The sequence below is a fragment of the Nesoenas mayeri genome (assembly GCF_963082525.1).
Source record: "Nesoenas mayeri genome assembly, chromosome: 1".
Classification (NCBI taxonomy): domain Eukaryota; kingdom Metazoa; phylum Chordata; class Aves; order Columbiformes; family Columbidae; genus Nesoenas; species Nesoenas mayeri.
In genome coordinates, this window is record NC_137541.1 from 112,368,862 (window position 1) to 112,387,360 (window position 18,499).

Below are 18,499 nucleotides of genomic sequence, written 5' to 3' on the forward strand. Positions count from 1 at the left end.
ACGTAGCTTTGCATGCCTGTGAATTTTCAAGGCACTTCCTTGCTTTATACCATGACAGCAAGTATGACATTAGGATCCAATTCAAAAAAGGTAACTGCATATATAGGACAGACTGAATATAAAGCAAATCACATTAGTTGTGTGATCCACCAGTACTTTGGTTGAGGCACAGAAGGACTGGGACACAGAGGAAGGTCCACATCTTAAATGACAGATGATTTTTGCTCCCTTCAACTCTTGCATCACTGTACCCAGCCTAGGTGTCACTCTCCATCGCAATTATTTTTTTTCCCTGAACAACATGCATAAAACCAAGCACATGATTTGCCTGGGAACAAGTGGAGCCCTCGATTCACTAAGCAGTAGCACAGATGGACAGGCAATCAATTTGTACCTGAATCCAATAATCGGACACTCCTTGCAGATGTTACACTTCGCCTGGTGTTTGGCGGTCTCGGCGGCGGCCACCCTGTGCAGGACGGGCAGCCACACCATGGACTGGGGCTCCAGCCGCATCCAGTCCAGGAACAGGGCTGCCTCAATCTCCGGCTTGTTGTTGGCCTGTAACACAGGGGGAAGAAAGACAGGGGCTGAGCACGAGTGATCTGTCTGCTACAAGATCATTAACAGTACAAGCTGTTTGCTTCCTACATACTCTCTATCTTCTCCCTGAATATAATTCAGCTTTTCCCCTAGTACAGTCATTCATTAAAAAAAAAAAACAAACAAAAACCAACCCTCCAGGATCTGCCTTTGAGCCAGGAACTGAACACAATTATTAACGTTTCAAATCTCTCTTTCTCTTATTCCCTATAACAATAGACAGCACTACCGCGCTACTGTCACGAAGACAATCATCCACTTACAGGATCACCTTTGATGCCTGATCTTGTGTTTTCCATCTGTCTTATCCAAGCCTGCATAGCACTGCTTCTCACCTGTTTTACAAACAGTTTGTTATCCAAGCCCTAAAAACTGCAAGTCTTTTGATCAGAATTCCTTTTGCCTTAACATCCTTCATTATTACACTGACCTTTCTTCAAAATTAATGCATAGGGAAATAATTCAAATCCCTTCTCAAGTCTGTTGTTGAACACATAACCTCTCTGTCTGCCTTAAATGCCCCAAAATCCCTCTTCCCACCATATCATCTCTAAATTTCCTGTCATTGCCTGCAAACACAATACAGTTTTGTCACATAGAATATGATCGATTTAGCCTCATATTCCATTACTTTCCACTTTGTCCTCTTTGCCAACAGCAGAGGAGCCTATGAGTGCTGCCAGGCAGCCCCATTCCTCTGCTGCCTTCCCATCACATCATAACTGGTGTGATTATTTCAGGTGTCTCTTTCATGGTAATTTCATTGCAGCTCGCACCATTCACATACCAAAAAATCCTTGCGGGTCCCTTCCAACTCAGGACATTCAATGATTCTGTGAAATGATATATTGTTCCTACCTAGCACCATGTACGGTATGGAAAAAGAAACAGCAAAGCGACAAGAAACACAAGGCAATGGGGGACAACAGCGATCTGCCTGCTTGGGCAGAGGTCCCACTGTATGGGCAGACCAGCCACTGCAAAGAACAGCGCAGAATAAAGGCAAAGACGCATCAAAAGGGACTTCAAGGAAAATGGCAAAGTGCCTGAGTCAACATTTATGGGAATGTCTCTCCGGCGTGCCGTATGGTGCAAAGCCAGTAGAAAACTGGTTATCTGAGAACCTGGGAGCTGTTTTCAGTGTGGAAAGCGAGGTGATGGATGAGGGGAAACAGTGAAGGGATCTGGCGGGGAAGATGGGAGGGAGGACAGGCTGGCATAGGAAACAGCCCAAGCAATGAAGAGGGATACCATCCCGTTCCATTTCTCTAAACCACCACTTTGTGCTAATTCAAATTCCTTGAGACACTTCCTTCACTGCTACCCAACAGAAACAGCATATTTATGGGCTGAATATATTTAAATCATCTGCTTTCCTTCTCCAGGCTTTCAAAAACAGCCCTCAGCGGGCCAGTCTTTTATATTTCCAACTTCACAACGCAGACTGTCTTCCTTTGTGGTTCCAAACCTATTTGAAGCATTTAAATAAATAATAAGCATTAATGTATCATGTACATGGACCAAGATGAATAGGGGATTGAGTGCTGGCATTTTTTATGCTTGCTCTCAGTTACTTTTCCAGTTTCTCATAATATCTGAGTTTAATATGACCTAGCTAAAAATGTATTCAACTAAAAATGCTAGCAACAGATTTGGAGAAAAAAATACCACAACTGATCTGAATGAGAGAGAGCTGTAAGAAAAACCAATTAGTTTTTTTTTTTTAATTTTATTTTTATGCTAAAACTGTTTATAATCTTGACAAACAAGTTAACTGATCAATACTTGCATACAGAGACAAATGCAAAGCCTCCTAGACAGAAGCCCTGGCTACAGGAAAGATGTGGAAAAAGCCCTCCAGAATATATCCTGAATAATGCATTGCATTAAAATTGATTTAAAATGCTGCTGCAACACTCTGGTTAATTAGAAACAAAAAGATTTTTTTGGTCGGTTCTTTCTTCTTGAGATGCTAATTTGGGAAACAGTCTAGAGATTCCTATGACTTAATTTAAGATCCGCATATATGGACTTCTAGTACAGTCACACACACCTTTTTTGGATGTTTGGGGTAAAACCATCAAACCACAACATATCCACAGCTATTCAGATAAAGCCCCCCACAATTTAACATTCACTACAGTTCTAGTATGAAATGGAATAATCTTTTGTTTTCACACACTGAAATATTTCTGAAGACTCCTGCATTAAATCCTACTCTTCTGTTTTTTCATGTAGCTACAGAATTTAGGAACCCCTCAAAGAAAAAAAAAGAGAGAAAATCAAAAGTACAATCAAGTCCAATCAACACTGGCAACAGAATTTGTTTGGAACAGCGGGTACTACCTTCTGCTGCAGGACATCCGTGAATTCAATAGAATTAATTCTAGAACTCTCCTAAAAGAAAGGCATATTTATAAAATCTATATGTCTATTTTTCAGCTAGCAGCCAGGGCAGTAGAGGGGATGGGGGGAGACTTTGTGTGGCTCACTCAGTAAGCCAGCATCAGCCAAGAACTACGCCAGCAAACCATGACCCTGCCTCACAGACTACGCTTTCTATACAGAGGTCCTCTAAGCCTCAAAAAAATTTAAAGAGGATCTCTTTAATATGCCATTTCTAATAGAAAAACATGAAGTGTACGGAAATGCTGTAGCGCAAGCTGCAGTCAGAATAAGAATGAGCCGCTCAAAGCGCTGCTCTCCACTTGTGGCTGCTTTAAATTCGCGGAGAAAATATCGTGTCGACGAAAGACTTTCTGTAACACCCAAAGATCTATTTTAATTCTGCAGTCACTGTCAATTGCCAGCAGTCCCAATGGCTGCCTACCCAGAGCTCCGCACGCGGGCTGTACAAAACCTGCGCTCAGGGAGATTAGGTGCATTAAAATGTATCAGAACTGGTTCTGAATTATATTACATGAAGATTTAAAGCCACGTGAAGAAAAGCTGGTCAGGGCCAGACAGTATAGGACAGACAGTTCTCGACTGTTCCCTGAGCTGCTGATTTTTTTAATAATCTGTAAATCCGGTAAAGGCAGCAGCTCAAGATTTTACATGAGGGAAAAAGCCTGAATTCAGACAGTTCATATCTGACCCAACAAGATCAAGCTGTAAAGAATATTAATGGTTCCTCTCTTGAACACATTTCTGCGCAAGTCCCAATTTTTATGGTAATAACAGAGTGAATCATAAAGTAAAATTCATAAAGCCCCTTCCAGCTTACAAGTAACAATTTGTTATGAGGGACATTCAAATTCATTATGCTCCAGACATCTGTTTTTGAGTATTTACTTTGCAGAAACAATGGGGAAAAGGAAGTTGGGTGGTACTAGCATCTTTATGCAATACTTAGTAGCTGAATTTTTCAGATTTTTACCCCTCTTTTTTCAGCTAATAGTTTTAAAAATATTCTGTGCTATATTAGCTTTATCTGTCCGCAATATGAAATATGTTCCAACATACAGTCATGATTTTACATGAACAATGTGATATAGTTTAGGACAGAGTTAAACAATCTAGCACAAACTTGTGATAACATTTTTCATTAGTTATATTGTCTTTATGTGCAGTATAGGAAAAGAGTTAGAAATAACTTAACAAGGTTAGTTTAATGGTGCTTTAAATTCAGGATGGAAAGCTTTATGTTAGTCTAGGTAAATCTTATTTTGGACAGAGCAAAATGAGGAATAGAATTCTTACGACTATTATAGCTCAAAAGTGCAGAGCAAGCCAGGAACAGCAGAGCTTGTCTCCCCAGAGTCAGACCAAATCCCACTCAACCTCACCTCTCACTCTAGGGTGGCTTTCTCAATATGTTTGTGTTCTCCCCATTGCTGGCTGGCAGGAAAACAAAAGTCAAGAACCAATCACTTCCGAGACAAGTGCTGTTTCGTGGTCAAGAGAGGATTATTATAAAGGTAACTTGGGGCAATAGATAACTGGTTGCATGTGCCTCAACCCTTGAAGCAAATGCTTAAAATCAGTCCTTTGATCTCTTGCATTACATTTGATTGCATTATCTACCCCAGCCAATGTTTTAAGTGTTGTAGCAAAGAGCAATAAAATAAAAAAACATGAACCCAGAAGTGAATTAGCGTACAGCTTTATACCACCCACACTGGAAAAACACCATCTTCCTGCTCCCCATCCCCCACACCCTAAACCATTTTAAAATAGCTCTTCAAAGCAGTTCACTTGTAGGACTCTTCAAGAGTACCTCCCGAAGTCAGGCACAGGTTCACAAAATCCCGCTGAAATAAAACCAGAATTGCTCTTTCATGACATTTACAGCATAGCAGCTTGAGAAAGGATTTGCTAGTTCCCTTAGGCCAGCTCTCCCCTGTCAGAGCCAAAAGCAGAATAAATATCCGATGAATAGAAACAAGGGCTACCTGGATCTAACAAAAGACATCAAGTTCCTCAAGAGGAACACTGCATTTGTATGTTATTTTCATATAGACCTGTATATAAATATATATTGTTATTTGTACACAGTAGTGATATTTCCTGTTAAAAAAACAAACGAAACCAACCAAACCAAACCAGCCAACCAACAACAAAAAAACAAAACAAAAACAAACCAACAAAAAAACCCCACCAAAAACCCAAACCCCAAACAACAAACCACAAGACAGAAACCCTGAACCACCCCTCACAAAACAAGTGCCCAACCAATTCAAATCACAGCATTTATGTCGAAAGTCACTTTTGGGGTCCTGGCCCAGGATTTGCAATAACCAAACTCCACCTAAAAGGACTAACAAGCCCTTATTTTGGCTTTTATTTGTCTGAGCAAATACACTGGATTTGGACATAGTTAAATGGTTGTAAAAAACAGGCTGATCTTGCCTTACCGTTGAGCAAGTACAAACCTAGAAATGAAGACTATGCAACACAGAATATTAAAATACTTTCCTCTGTCAAAATGAATTAAAAGAAGAACGTTTAAAATACGGATATGAATTAATAGTCTACTATTTCTTAGCTTCATCTGTACTAGTTTTTAACATCAAGTAGTCTACTCTAAGTACACTCGTAGAAGAAAGTACACTTAAAGCAGTTTATAAAAGAGAACCAAATATCCAAAATCTTACTGAGAAACAGCAAGAGACATTTTCATCTGATCTGCACTCTGTTTTCGCATCACATTTCTTAAACATCCCAATGTCACAGTAACTCAACCAAGGCAGTAATGTGAATTCCTAGGTCCTATTTATACTATACAAGGAAAGCATATTAATAATTTTCCACTGTGATTAAAACACAGCGTGTCCTTCAGTCCGTAACTATTCCCTATCCTGTTTACTTAACAAATGTGCCCATCACAGACTTAAAAGGAAAATACTTTCACACTGCAGTAGTACTTAATTCATTCAGTGCTTCACAGGTCTATAGACTACTTCGATGCAGTTTGAATCTTCAAGTGGTCATTAGAACAAGCTCGTCGCTCTCACTTAAAAATGTTTTGTTTTGGTGTTTTTGTTTTGTTTTGTTTTCTTATTCTTTAAAATCTTAAAGCAGAAATTAATCTCTCTGCAGCAGGTAGGAAAGATGAGTCCCATAACATCCTTTTTGTCCCACACACTATCAGCACCTTTCATATGTGAAGGCAGGAGTGGGCAGTGGGCTGGCTGCTGCCAACAGCTGGGCTGGGAACTGGCCCTCCCCAGCCCTCATTCCCAAGGACTTGCACTTCAAACCAAAAGAGCTGGAGAGATTTCCCCTGTTATCGCAGGGAACAGTAAACATCCCTCTATTTTTTTTTTTCCTGCCGCTTTGCAGACAGACAAGGCCGTTGCCAGGGCACCTAACCTAAGGGGGCTGGGAAAGCCATTTCTGAAGCACACATTTGTTACAGACTCTGACATGACTGCAATTTATTGCTGGCTTATCATCACCAGAAAGAAGGAAAAAAAAAAACCCAAAACACTAAAGAAAAAGCATTACTCACCGTGGGCGTACAAAGAAAGACTTAATTTAGTTTCCACACAGTAAACTATGAATTCCCACACTATTTTTAAAAATTGAATTATCTCACTTCAGAAACAGGAGGCCGCCGGGAGCCCTGTGCATCCCTCCTTGGCTGCCCAGCTCCTCCAGCCGCTCCCTGCTCCTCCCTGCACTCCCCACAGCCCGAAGACCCTCGTGGCCCCCACATCACCACCACCTTCCACGAAAGCATCTCTCTGTACTCCTACTTTTCTCATGGAAAGGTCTTATTTCTTCCCTCATCTCCACTCTTGGCTGCTCCTTTCTTTCATGCCTCATCCCACCCACCCTTCTGTTTGCTTCACCACTATTGTTCCTACTGCTGCTTTTACCATCCTTCCCTAAGGGCGTCCCTTTTTTCCCCACTCCTTAGTTCCTCCTCTCTCCCCTCCATCAGGGCTCTCCCTACACTTGGATTTCTGCTCCTCTCTCTAGGACTTCGTCCCCCCCATTTTTGTATTTCCCTCCTCGGTTGAGCGTCCCTACTTCTCCCTTTCTGGTCCTCCTGGAAGATCATCTGTTCTGCTGCAACCCAGGTCACAAATCATCCTCCCACTCTGCAAGTTAGAAATGAGGCTTCACCTGGAGGAAAAAGACAGGATGAAACTCCCCTTACTGCAGGTAAGAAGAACACCTATTTTTCAGTGCAGGTAAGAGAAGGAAAACGCAGGTTTTCCACCCTTCTGATTTATGAACATGTCAAAGGTTATGGCCAGCTGTGCTTGGGCTGTTGCTAGAAACTCCAGCAGTTTTTGTGTGTTACATCACTATGAATTTTATTTGTTTTATCCTAGCATAAACACCATGTTTTTGTCAGATTCTGAGGTCACTTTCCTTATCAGTTTTTCAACAGTGTTCTAAGCACTGTTGCCATTCACTTGGGAAAATGATAGGGTCCAGTGAGTCCTAATTTCTGTGGAAGGTCATTTGCACAAGCAAGCTTTTGACAATGGATTTGCTGCGGCATAATTTTGTGCTGGTCTCACTTGAAAGCCCAGTATGAAACTTGAGGCTTGAAAGCCATGGCAGGGTCTAACTCAGCTATGAAAGTTACTATGCATAGTTTATCAGCAAGGGATATGGCCCTATAAGACATGAATTTGGAAATGGCATCAAATACAGATTAGAACTATAAAAGGTCAAGCCACGAATGAAGAAATGGGAAAATGTGAATCCCGTAGAATTAAGCTGTTAAAAGAAGTGTAAAAATACAAAAAGCAAATGTCCCATCACAACTGATGTTCGTGGTGATTTTAGAATTAGACTCTTTTCATAGTCACTGTGTAAGACTACTTCCAAGCATTAATATTCATTGAAAAAAAACTTGCTGTGTTTTGCTTGCTACAGAATTGAAACTACTACATAATGAAACTTGCGCAGCAGGCAAAAAAGCAAACAACTCCCCCTGCCCCCAGCCAAACAAAAAATCCCCCAGGGATAGGTTTATGGGATGGGAAAAAAGAGTTTCTTCCATTGTAATGTAGAAGATGCATTGAGAGTTAATCACAGAGCATACATTACCTCCCCTCCTCTACCTTTTCATTAAGCAGCTGTCTTCATCTTGTGCATTCTGCTGGTGGTTAGGATAAGGATGAATAATTCCCTTAACTCTCTTCTTCCCCAGCTTAAATAATTTACAAGTTTGAAAAAGAGCCTCCAGTTGGCATTCCTCAACAGAAAGGATAGGAACTTTCAACACTCTTTAAATAAAACTGGCATTATCCATTCAGGCAGTGGAAGGAGCTCCTCAAGTGCTCCTTGCTCCTAGACAGCACCGCAGGCAGTCGCTCCTTTCCTATCGCTCCCCTGGGCTCCTGGCTGTTACTGGTAGGCATATGCCCAAAATTCAGATTAATCATTGCTGTTCACCTACACAGCAGCAATAAATGGAGATCTACTGCTGGCCATAGAAATCTGTAAAATCAGGAGCTGCCGTAACAAAGACTTAAACTGTTTGCAGGGTTCAGTTACAATATAAGCCTTGATGACAACTATTTGCTATCAACAATAGCGCAATCTGGGTTTTTTCCACCATGGCCACGGAAGCAGGCTAATTCAAATACATTTCATCAAAGGAGCAGTTTAATACAGCGATGAACAGCACTATTAAATAACCCTCAGTACCCTAATCCTTCCTGTTTTTCAACCCTCTTGAGAACGGCCAGGCTACCTCACCACGAAATCCAAATCAGTGGGTTAACAGCGAGGAAATGTGAACTTACGAACTGGAAGCAGCTTCTGACGCTGGGCTCGATGTTGCTGCCCCCGAAGGAGGCCACCTCCCCCAGCTGCCGGGGGATCTGGATGGAGTCGTGCAGCAGCAGCCCCAGCCGGCGCTGGTCGCAGAACCCAGTGGAGCTGGCCACCTGCTTGAACAGGTCTGCAGGGGGGAAAAGGACACCCGTGGTAAAGCATCACAACCGGGGGACAACACATAGCACAGAGTCTGCATCCCTCCAAAGGCTTTCAAGGGTGTTCAGCAGCCTTGGCAGATGCAAACACAAACACGTCTTCCATTTGGCAGCTTCTCTCCCCATAAACACTGGTTTTTGTTGTTGGTTTTTGTTTTGTTTGTTGTTTTTGTTTGGGTTTTTTTTGGGGGGGGGGGGTTGTCATTGCTGTTGTTATTATTGGTTTTGTTTTGTTTTTCTGTTGAACAAGCAGTTTACTGATAATTTTTAATAGCATTATTTGCTTGTACCTGGGAAGAAAGGCCATTATAGTACAGCACCTGTGGCACTACTGATAATAGCAGCTGCAATTCTATAACACAGCAAACTAAAGCGCAGGATTTTCCAGCCACAACAATATAAATGATTTAAAAACACTGTTTAACAGTAAAATAACCTCACACAACGCATAGCACATTTTGAAGTCTTAACAATCAATGTACAGCTCAGAGAATCCATTTCTCCTTCAGCTGAGCTGAACTGAAAACCAAGAGCTTCCTAACTTCGATATGTCATAAATTTTTAATCCAAGAGTATTTCTAAAATGAAAGAAAAACATTACGGTACGACAGAACCTGCCATCTGCCAGGAATGTTAATATCATATTAAGCTTTCATTTCTGAAGTGAAATGTCACTTGAAGCCATGTTCTGTTACTGAATCATTCTAGAAGAGAATCCTTACAGGACAGAATTACTGTCACTTTGTAAACTCAAGGTAACTGTGTGGGAATTAGTTATGCTACACGCACACTGAGGAAGTTTTGGAGTTCATAAGAAAAATCAGTTTAGCATTAACTGAAATATTTATTTGGTAATATTCCTGTTGACAACACATGACCTGAATAAATTCTCCTTACTTTTCAAAGAGTTTTTTAAAAAAAAAAAAAAAAAAGAGACAGCTAGAATAAAATAACACCCTTTTTTTGGAGTTGCCTTAATATTTCACTTGACACCAGGGATGCAATTATAAAGGTGCTTCAGCACTGCTCAAGATAACTTTCCTAGCACTGCTTTGACACCTGTTTTCTTCCAAAGGAATAAAGGAATGGATAGAGAAAGAATTATTTTTTAATTATAGGAGTTTCACTCTTGCCAAGTCTAGTTTTATAATAAATAACTTTGGGATAAATCCTTCTACCACCTCTGCAAGCCTGAAGACTTGTGCTCTAGCACAATCAACTCTGTTCGACTGCATAAATGAGAGAATAAAAATTTAAGGAGTGCGACTCATGGCATCCTTGCTTCAATACTAATGGCAACTGCATCGTGACTTTGGCATGGATAGTGAAGCACCTAGAGACCTAAACTGTGACACAGTAATTGCCCTAAAATCTGATCCAATTATACGTAGTCATGGACAGATGCAGTTGTTGGAACTTTCTGGTTTCTCTGTAATGTTCAACTTTCAGTAGTAGAAAAACAGAATAATAACACATAATGAAGAACTGCTATGTCACTGGGTCAAATACTAAAGGTTGGGGGTTTTGTTTGTTTGTGAGTTCTGTTGTTGTTTGGCTTTTTTTAATCACATGAATGAGTGATAGCAGTTAATTTAACCAGAAGGGTACTCTCCAGAGCTACTGTTACCAGTAGATCTTTTCTGGATCCTAGTCTCACTAATGAACTGATTCATTAGTCAGATAAAACTAAAACTTCAAGTGGAATTTGCAAGCATTTCAGGATTGGGTCTATTAAAATATGCAAAATTTGCATACCTTTAATATTTATTTAAAGACAGAAACTATATTTAAGCATAGTGTACAGAATAAGACCCTGACTACATTGTGGAAAACATTTTAAAAACATATTACATTTTAAAATGCTGTAATGCAAAATGTCCTGTATTAAACCAGTGGTCTTCAAAGTAATGGCTGCATCCACTACTGGGGGTGCACAAGACTAAACTTTGGGGTGTGGTATAAAAATATTTTTTCGTTCTGTTAATAAATCAGAGAAAAAAAAAAAATCTAAAAGGAGTGTTTATTTCATCTTTATCTCATACTTTTTTAATTTTTATTTTTGCTTATGTCTTATAATGTATGTAATATATTAGTACAGTGGAACACGTATATAATTTATAAATATACATCTATTGGGGGTGCACACTCAAAAATTTTCTACCGATTGGGGTGCACGATAAAAAAAGTCTGAGGACCACTGTGCTAAACTACCTTAAACCATACTGAACAAATAGCTCAAAAGCACAAGATGGAGCAAATTAACGCACTTCCCATCTGGACTACCTAAAATAATGTCTCTGTATGTTACTGAAATGTTCATGCAATAAACAGGAGGAATGAAAACAGAAAACAAACATAAACTAAAACCAAAAGAAATATATTGACTTACATCTATACTTATCTTCCAGGTGTGCTTTACAAAGGGATACAACACCAGTTTTGAAAGATAAGACACGGATCCTTCCTGTTCGACCCCTAAATAAAAAGAAACATAGGCTGATAAGATGATCCATTCAGGTCATAATTTGTTTACTATAAGGATGTTCACCGCAGTACTGTAGCGGTCAAAAATGAAGTCCCACACAGGCCCATGCTGCACAGCACACGTTGGCCTGCTATTAGATAAGCTAAAAATGAAACATAAATACGGTTCCGGCTCCACAGGTGTAGTCGAATTGGATTGTGCCATTGTACTGATTGAACCAGAAACGGTCTCTTTTTTTATGACAAACATGAGAGTAAGACGATTTTAGACTATGCTTATTTGAACAGGCTTCTCTATGAACTGCTGCTGAGCTACTCGCAGGGAAGATGAGGTCCCTGACAGAACAGAACAGCGTCCCCCTTTTGCCAAAGACAATAAAATTTCACTGTTGTTCAAAATGCGATGTAGCAGCCATTTATAGAAAGTCTTTGCTTACTGTCTGTCAGCCTTGCCCCGACTTGCTTGAGAAGGCAAGACGGAGCCAGGCAGGAAAACGCAGCCCCCGCCAGCAGCGCACGGTGACAGAGGCACTTGGAAGATGTCCAGATGAGGGATGGAGCTTGCCCAGACACCACGCGAAGGCAGCCAGGCTGCACAGCGATGCCATCAACCAGACGTTGTGGTTTCTGAGCTCCTCCTCACCGCACCCAAACCTGTCCCAAAGGGCTGGTACACACCCCCCCAGCTCCTGTGCTGCCCCCCTCACGCTCCCTCCTGCCTGAGGATGTGACCGCCCCGCTACTTTCGCTTTTTAAAGTGACTGTGGTAAGAACATCCTCTGCACTGCACACACCGCAACAGCAAACCTTCACTTCTTCTCTTAGTCATCTGGTTTGGCTCAGTTTACCTCCCCCAAGACTTTTATTTGTGATAGCATTTCAAATACATAACATCTATTGCAGACAAAGACATATACGACATAGGAAGCTAATGCCTAAAACCGACTTTTTTGAAGCAGAGCCTTATCAACCGTTTTGAAGCGTCACCAGTAAGAACACCACTGCGAATAAGATAAATCGTGCACAGGCACGCCAGAGTTATGCACGAGGCTGCACTGTTCAGCAAAGATGCCTGTTGTCTTTTTGATCCTATGAAAGTGTAGTAGGAGCCAGCGGTGCTCATTTACCCACCCATCTGCCCACAAATCCTATAAGAAGTACAGATGGAAACTGGCAGACAAAGCCGAATTTAGAATTTGCAGCCTTTTACTAAAGAATCTTGCATTTTTCATCATGAATAAGCATTCGTTGTTTACCTATGCTTTCCACACTCCACTCCTCTTACTCCTCTCCCTCAAATTTTTTCCAAATGAATTATCATCTGTGCCCTGAGAAACTCCTGCTGATGAATACCAGGCTCATGCAAATTATACAGGAGAAAAATGTAGAATGATGATTTCCCTGCAAGACATTTTAAATTGAAACTTGCATGAATCGTGAGTTGTTCAGTTCACTCTCCTCTCCTCCCAAGTCAAACCAATAATTTAGCATGCTACTACAAATGAGCATGAGCGACTGATCAATTAAAACAAATCTGAAACGTGTGGGATTTGGAGAGCTGTGCCCATAATTAGATCAGTCATTGACTGTGAATTTGATTTATATCTTTACAAATGACAGTTTTCAATTATAAGAAAAGTAAAGATTCAGTACATTTAATTAAATGTCTCCAGCACTGCTATGCACTTCGGTTGATCTCTGCCTATTAAGTTTACAATGAAAACTAAACACTTGTAACCCCAAGGTCACCACTCTTACCAGTGAATTTCAGAAAAATAGCTACAAGTTTTTCCTCACACATACAACACCTCTCTGCTTCATTGTGTCCTGCAATGTACAGTACCCCAGCACACCTGGGTAACTGCCTGGAGACACACAATTATAATTTCTAATGTTGTACTTTCAGTACAGGGCAACACAAGAAAACTAGACTGGACATAGCAAATCTAAATCGGACAGTCCAGCTTAGGAGCAGCTTATGGAACAACCTTTAGTTCCCTCTCTGCCTCTTAACTTGACTGATCTGGATTAACATCCCTAACACATCTTTTCTGGTTTTCACTGCATATCTTCATTTATATGTTATTTATGGTTGATGATAATTCATAACTGGATCGGAGTTCTGTGAAAGCCAAAGCAGATTAAAGAATAAAACTTGGTTCTTGAATGAATATAGCCCCATTCCCTGCTACTGGTACACTACACAAAAATTTAATGTAATCTGGGTAATCTACTTCACAGGATATTGCACCTGCTGCAGAGGATGTTATAAGCAAAAGGCTTATTGGAGGTGATCCTGCAGGAAGAGAGTCTGTGCAAATCTATGCTGCTTTTTTTTTGATAGGTGATCATTGAAGCTTCACTGTTGTCATCAAGGGTGCATGGAAGAACAATCTTATGGCACTTCACTTCAATATGGTTCAGAATGTCAATGGAAATGCAACTGACCCGTGACCTTCCATTCCTACGGGTAAACATTTATTCTGTCACAGCAATGAGCGTGTGTGGCTGAAAGTGGCTGACAACAAGCCTGAAAGCACAAATGAAGACTTCCACTGACTTTTTTTCACTAAATTCACCAAATACTAAAATAATGGTTTATTCTAAAATTAGCTTACAAACGTGCGTTGGAAGTCACCTATGTGTTATAAGCAACATCATTAACCCACCAAATAGGAATATTCCTAAATTTTCTTAAGGTAAATTTACTCAGTTGTATTTATGCCTACACGTAATTAAATTTTAGAAGAAGTATTTCTCAAATCTGACTGCTAAAGGGTTGTAAGCACATTAGATTAGAGATTAACCTCTTCCACCTTTGAACAGGAATTGCAGATTGAAAGCCATAGAAAATGGACAGCTCTGTAAAGGTTTAACATCTGGAAGTACACACACATGCAAGAGTCTACAGGATGGTGTTCATACTGTTGCTTCTTGACCATGACCTACTCAGGACATGCAGTCCAAGAATTGCTCTGAACACAGAAATCTGTTTAAAAAGTTCTGTTTTCCAGCTCTCCCATTACTTAGTGTAATAAAGCCAGGATTGTAAGCCTTTCCAACAGCTGTACTGATTCAGCTAAATGCAGCCATTAAACCGTTAGATTTACTAAACTTTCACTTCAACTACCCCATTTTTTCAGTTTCAAGACACTAATTTTATAATGAGCCAGATGGCTTGTTATCCCTTTCCCCTTCTGCCTTCCCCTCGTGCTGTTGGGAAAGCTCCCACGCACCCCATAATCAGAGCACCCATACGTACGTGTCGTAGACATTCAGCAGCCAGTTGAGGCACATGTCCACACAGAGAGGAACATTGACCAGGTTATTGTGCTCTTGTTCCAGTCGATCGTAAATGGTGGTCAAGCAGTTAATGATCTGCAGAATATCCATTGGCTGGTCATTTTGTTTGAGGTTGTGCTGGTCCAAGGCATCGCATGCAGCAGGCAGACTCAGAAGATCCACTGTTAAAATAAAATAATAAAATAAATAATAATAATTTAAAAACAAAACAAAACAAAACACAAAACAACCCACACAACACACACCAAACCATAAAAAACAGTGAAGAGAAACAGTGGTGGCATTACTCATACCCAAAAAGTAAACAGAACAATTTACTTAGCTTACATGCCTGACTAGAGGACATTTGATGTCCTCTGACAGTCACGTGCAAGACTAATTTCAAGACTCCTACAGGTGCACTGTTTATTCAGCTGTGGTCTTAGAGAGCAGTGTTTGTAAAAGTGGAAACTGTTTCCTTTTTGGCCGTAAAGTACTTATTATGCTATTGGATCCTATGGAAATATTACATAAATTACTATGTGAGTAAAAATTACATATTTCATGTTTTATGTTCCTACAGATGGGCTAATGTTTGACTACTGCATTCATCAAACGTGCTCTAAATATAGTACATGTCATCAGCTTTCCTGAGACGTGCCATCCATTTCTTACAGAAGTCAAGCAATCTTAACCAAACCGAACTCCACAAGGAATATGCAAACAAATCACAACTGAACTGGGATTAACCTCTCTGTTATTTTTCCTCTGATGAGAACAGGAGAAAGAAGGTTCCAGAAGCATTAAATGACCTATTTCAATATTTATTAATGAAATGTATCCATTTTTAATTCTGCAGAGCATTAATATTTATAAATACCTCTACGACATCATGGAATAAGACACATTAAAACTTATCAGTCAATATACAACAGCTTTTTTGTCATGAACTTTTAAAACTTGATATTTGTTCTAATTTAAGTCAGTGGCATTTGAAATTCAGATGACCAAGGCAAAATAGAACTTCCCTTTCTCAGTTCTTAGTCTTGGCACACTAACATCAACAGCAGCATCACACTTTGAGAGACACCAAATCAGAGAATTATGTTGGTTTACGGAGGAAAACAAGAATAAAACTAGAAAAAAAAAAAACAAAAACAAAACCAAAAAGACAAACCACCCTCCCACCTCCCCCCCCAAAAAAACCCCAAAACAACACACAGAAAAATGAGACTATTGATGCAGACCTTCCTGCTGCCACAAGAAACCCCTTTGTAATTCCCTGCAGAATTTCCAGGGTGTGAGCAATAGGGATGGTAAAGCCCAGATGCCGTTAGCCCTGTTCATATTGTGAACAGTCACAAGGTGCAGCAACATGACTCAAGGAAGCAGGATCTGGCCCAAAGCGAACCACTGAAAATCATCCAGGAAATTCAGGAGAAAATTGGGAAATGAACATACCCAACTGCAATACCATTTTTTCTCTCACTGGAATAAAAATGTGTTTTACTGGATCCTGGTAAGCAACATCTCTCAGTAATGTCAAAAAATATGCAGAGGATAAATGCAGAACCCCATAAAGGAATTTTTTAAGAACCTCATCCAGCTTAAGGGCACATTTGCCAAATTCATACTGTTTTATCAAGGATGAAGCTAACCCTTTGATGTCTTAGTGGAGAGGAAAAATACTTCAGCTGCATACAGGGCTGCCTGATAATGCTGCATGGACAGTACCCTGGGATTTCATAATTGCCAAAAGAATTTCAGGAGTATAAATTTCAATGGAAATCAATAGGTACTGCTGCTAATAAATCTCTCAAGCACTTCTGAAAATTTCGTCCTGTGGGCCTGGCAAACCCAGCGCTAGAGTGCATAAGGGAAGCTTGTAATGGCATCACCATTTTTATATAAAGAAATTTAAACCTGAATCTGTGGTTTTGTGAAGGGTTTTATTGGATTTTTACTTTTTTCACGTTAGCACATAGATATTTATTAAAAGAAAATATTTTGGAATACCATGTTTAACCTGCTAGCATACAAAATATAGCTATTCTTAGGTCGGTGTTACATCCCGCAAAAGCATATTTATCAGACCCATTCCTCAGAAAGATGCTCTTCTTTAAATAATTTATTAGTCAAATTGGAAATTGAGCACTGCCTTCACAACACCTTTGACTCCAAGCTTTAGGCTGAACTCTCAGTTCCTTTGAGACTATGAATCAACGGTAATTAAATGAACCCCTCAGGCATCTGAGTGGCAGCTTAATTATATATACAGCTACTGCTAAACATGGGTCATTCCACTTTGTGAAAGCTTTTCCCACTAATAAGCAACAACTTCTGAAAAGCCTTTCACCCCGCTCTTCATCAGCCTCCTGTCCTATCTTGAAGTTAATAACACACGTTCATCTTGTAACAAGCAAACAGTGCTTGCCACCAGGCTCTGCTTTAGGGAACTTTCTATGGGAAAAACAGCAGCTCTGGCTTTCGCCATGTTAAGCTCCTCCTGCACCTTCCCCAACAAGATTAAAGAAATTTGGGGGTTGCTCTCCCAGAACCAGGAATTGCATGTTTCTTTCCTAAAAGCAAATATGGATGCCCCATGAATTGCAGACTTTCAAAACACAAGTCCCAACACTCAGATATATATTGAAGAGTTGTATATTCATTGCCTCTCAGTGATTTGCAAAGCTTTAACTGAAACAAACCGTATCACTTTATACTTTGTACTTTTCATGGGTTCTCTGCCACTCTTTTGTTCTTTTCTATTTAAAGTTCCAAAACTGATCCCAAAATCACAGATTCACAGAATGTTAGGGACTGGAAGGGACCTCGAAAGATCATCAAGTCCAATCCCCCTGCCGGAGCAGGAACACCCAGATGAGGTTACACAGGAAGGCATCCAGCCAGGTCTTGAATGCCTCCAGAGTAGGAGACTTCACAACGCCCCTGGGCAGCCTGTTCCAGAGCTCTGTCGCCCTCATCATGTAGAAGTTTCTTCTCAAATTTAAGCGGAACCTCTTATGTTTGAACCCATTACCCCTTGTCCTATCACTGGTTGTCACTGAGAAGAGCCTGGCTCCATCCTCATGACACTCACCCATTAATGAGGTCACCCCTCAGTCTCCTCTTCTCCAAGCTAAAGAGCCCCAGCTCCCTCAGCCTTTCCTCATAAGGGAGATGGCTCCATTCCCTTAATCATCTTTGTTGCCCTGCGCCAGACTCTCTCCAGCAGTTCCCTGTCCTTCTGGAACTGAGGGGCCCAGAACTGGACACAATATTCCAGATGCTGTCTCACCAGGGCAGAGTAGAGGGGAAGGAGGACCTCTCTCAACCTACTAACCACCCCCCTTCTGAAATCTGTGTGAGCTCTAGCTCATTTTGTGTGAGCTCTAGCTCTAGCTCATCAATAAGCTCTAGCTTATTTTGAAATCGAAGTCTTCTATATAAATAATTATTTGGCTTCTAAGGCAAGCGAAAAAAGTTAGGATGCTTGTAACTAGACACCAACCTGTGGCCAGATTGCAGAAAAAGTATAAAAGACAATATGGAATAGCTAACCCACTGGAGGACAGAAGAGACAACAGACAGGAGAAAATATGCTGTGGAGGTCACATACTGAGCTTGGAGAAAACTCAACATATGGTTGGTGATAAAAAGTATTAATGGTGTTCCCAGAATGCAGGTTCATCTCCTCCATAACCTGTGGTGTTGTCTGATACATTAAA

General features: G+C 40.5%; 1 protein-coding gene across 5 annotated transcripts in view; it reads right to left on the reverse strand.

Annotated features, from left to right (window-relative positions):
- Positions 1 to 18,499, reverse strand: part of DMD (dystrophin) — a gene marked incomplete at both ends in the record, with an annotated part of 1,256,016 nt that overhangs the window by 46,262 nt on the left and 1,191,255 nt on the right. For all 5 annotated transcript variants that reach the window (XM_080362523.1, XM_080362521.1, XM_080362520.1 and 2 more), the window contains 4 exons: positions 395 to 561; positions 8,817 to 8,974; positions 11,395 to 11,480; positions 14,752 to 14,953. In XM_080362523.1, the coding sequence (XP_080218649.1) occupies positions 395 to 561; positions 8,817 to 8,974; positions 11,395 to 11,480; positions 14,752 to 14,953 (613 nt within the window). The remainder of the gene's footprint in view (positions 1 to 394; positions 562 to 8,816; positions 8,975 to 11,394; positions 11,481 to 14,751; positions 14,954 to 18,499) is intronic.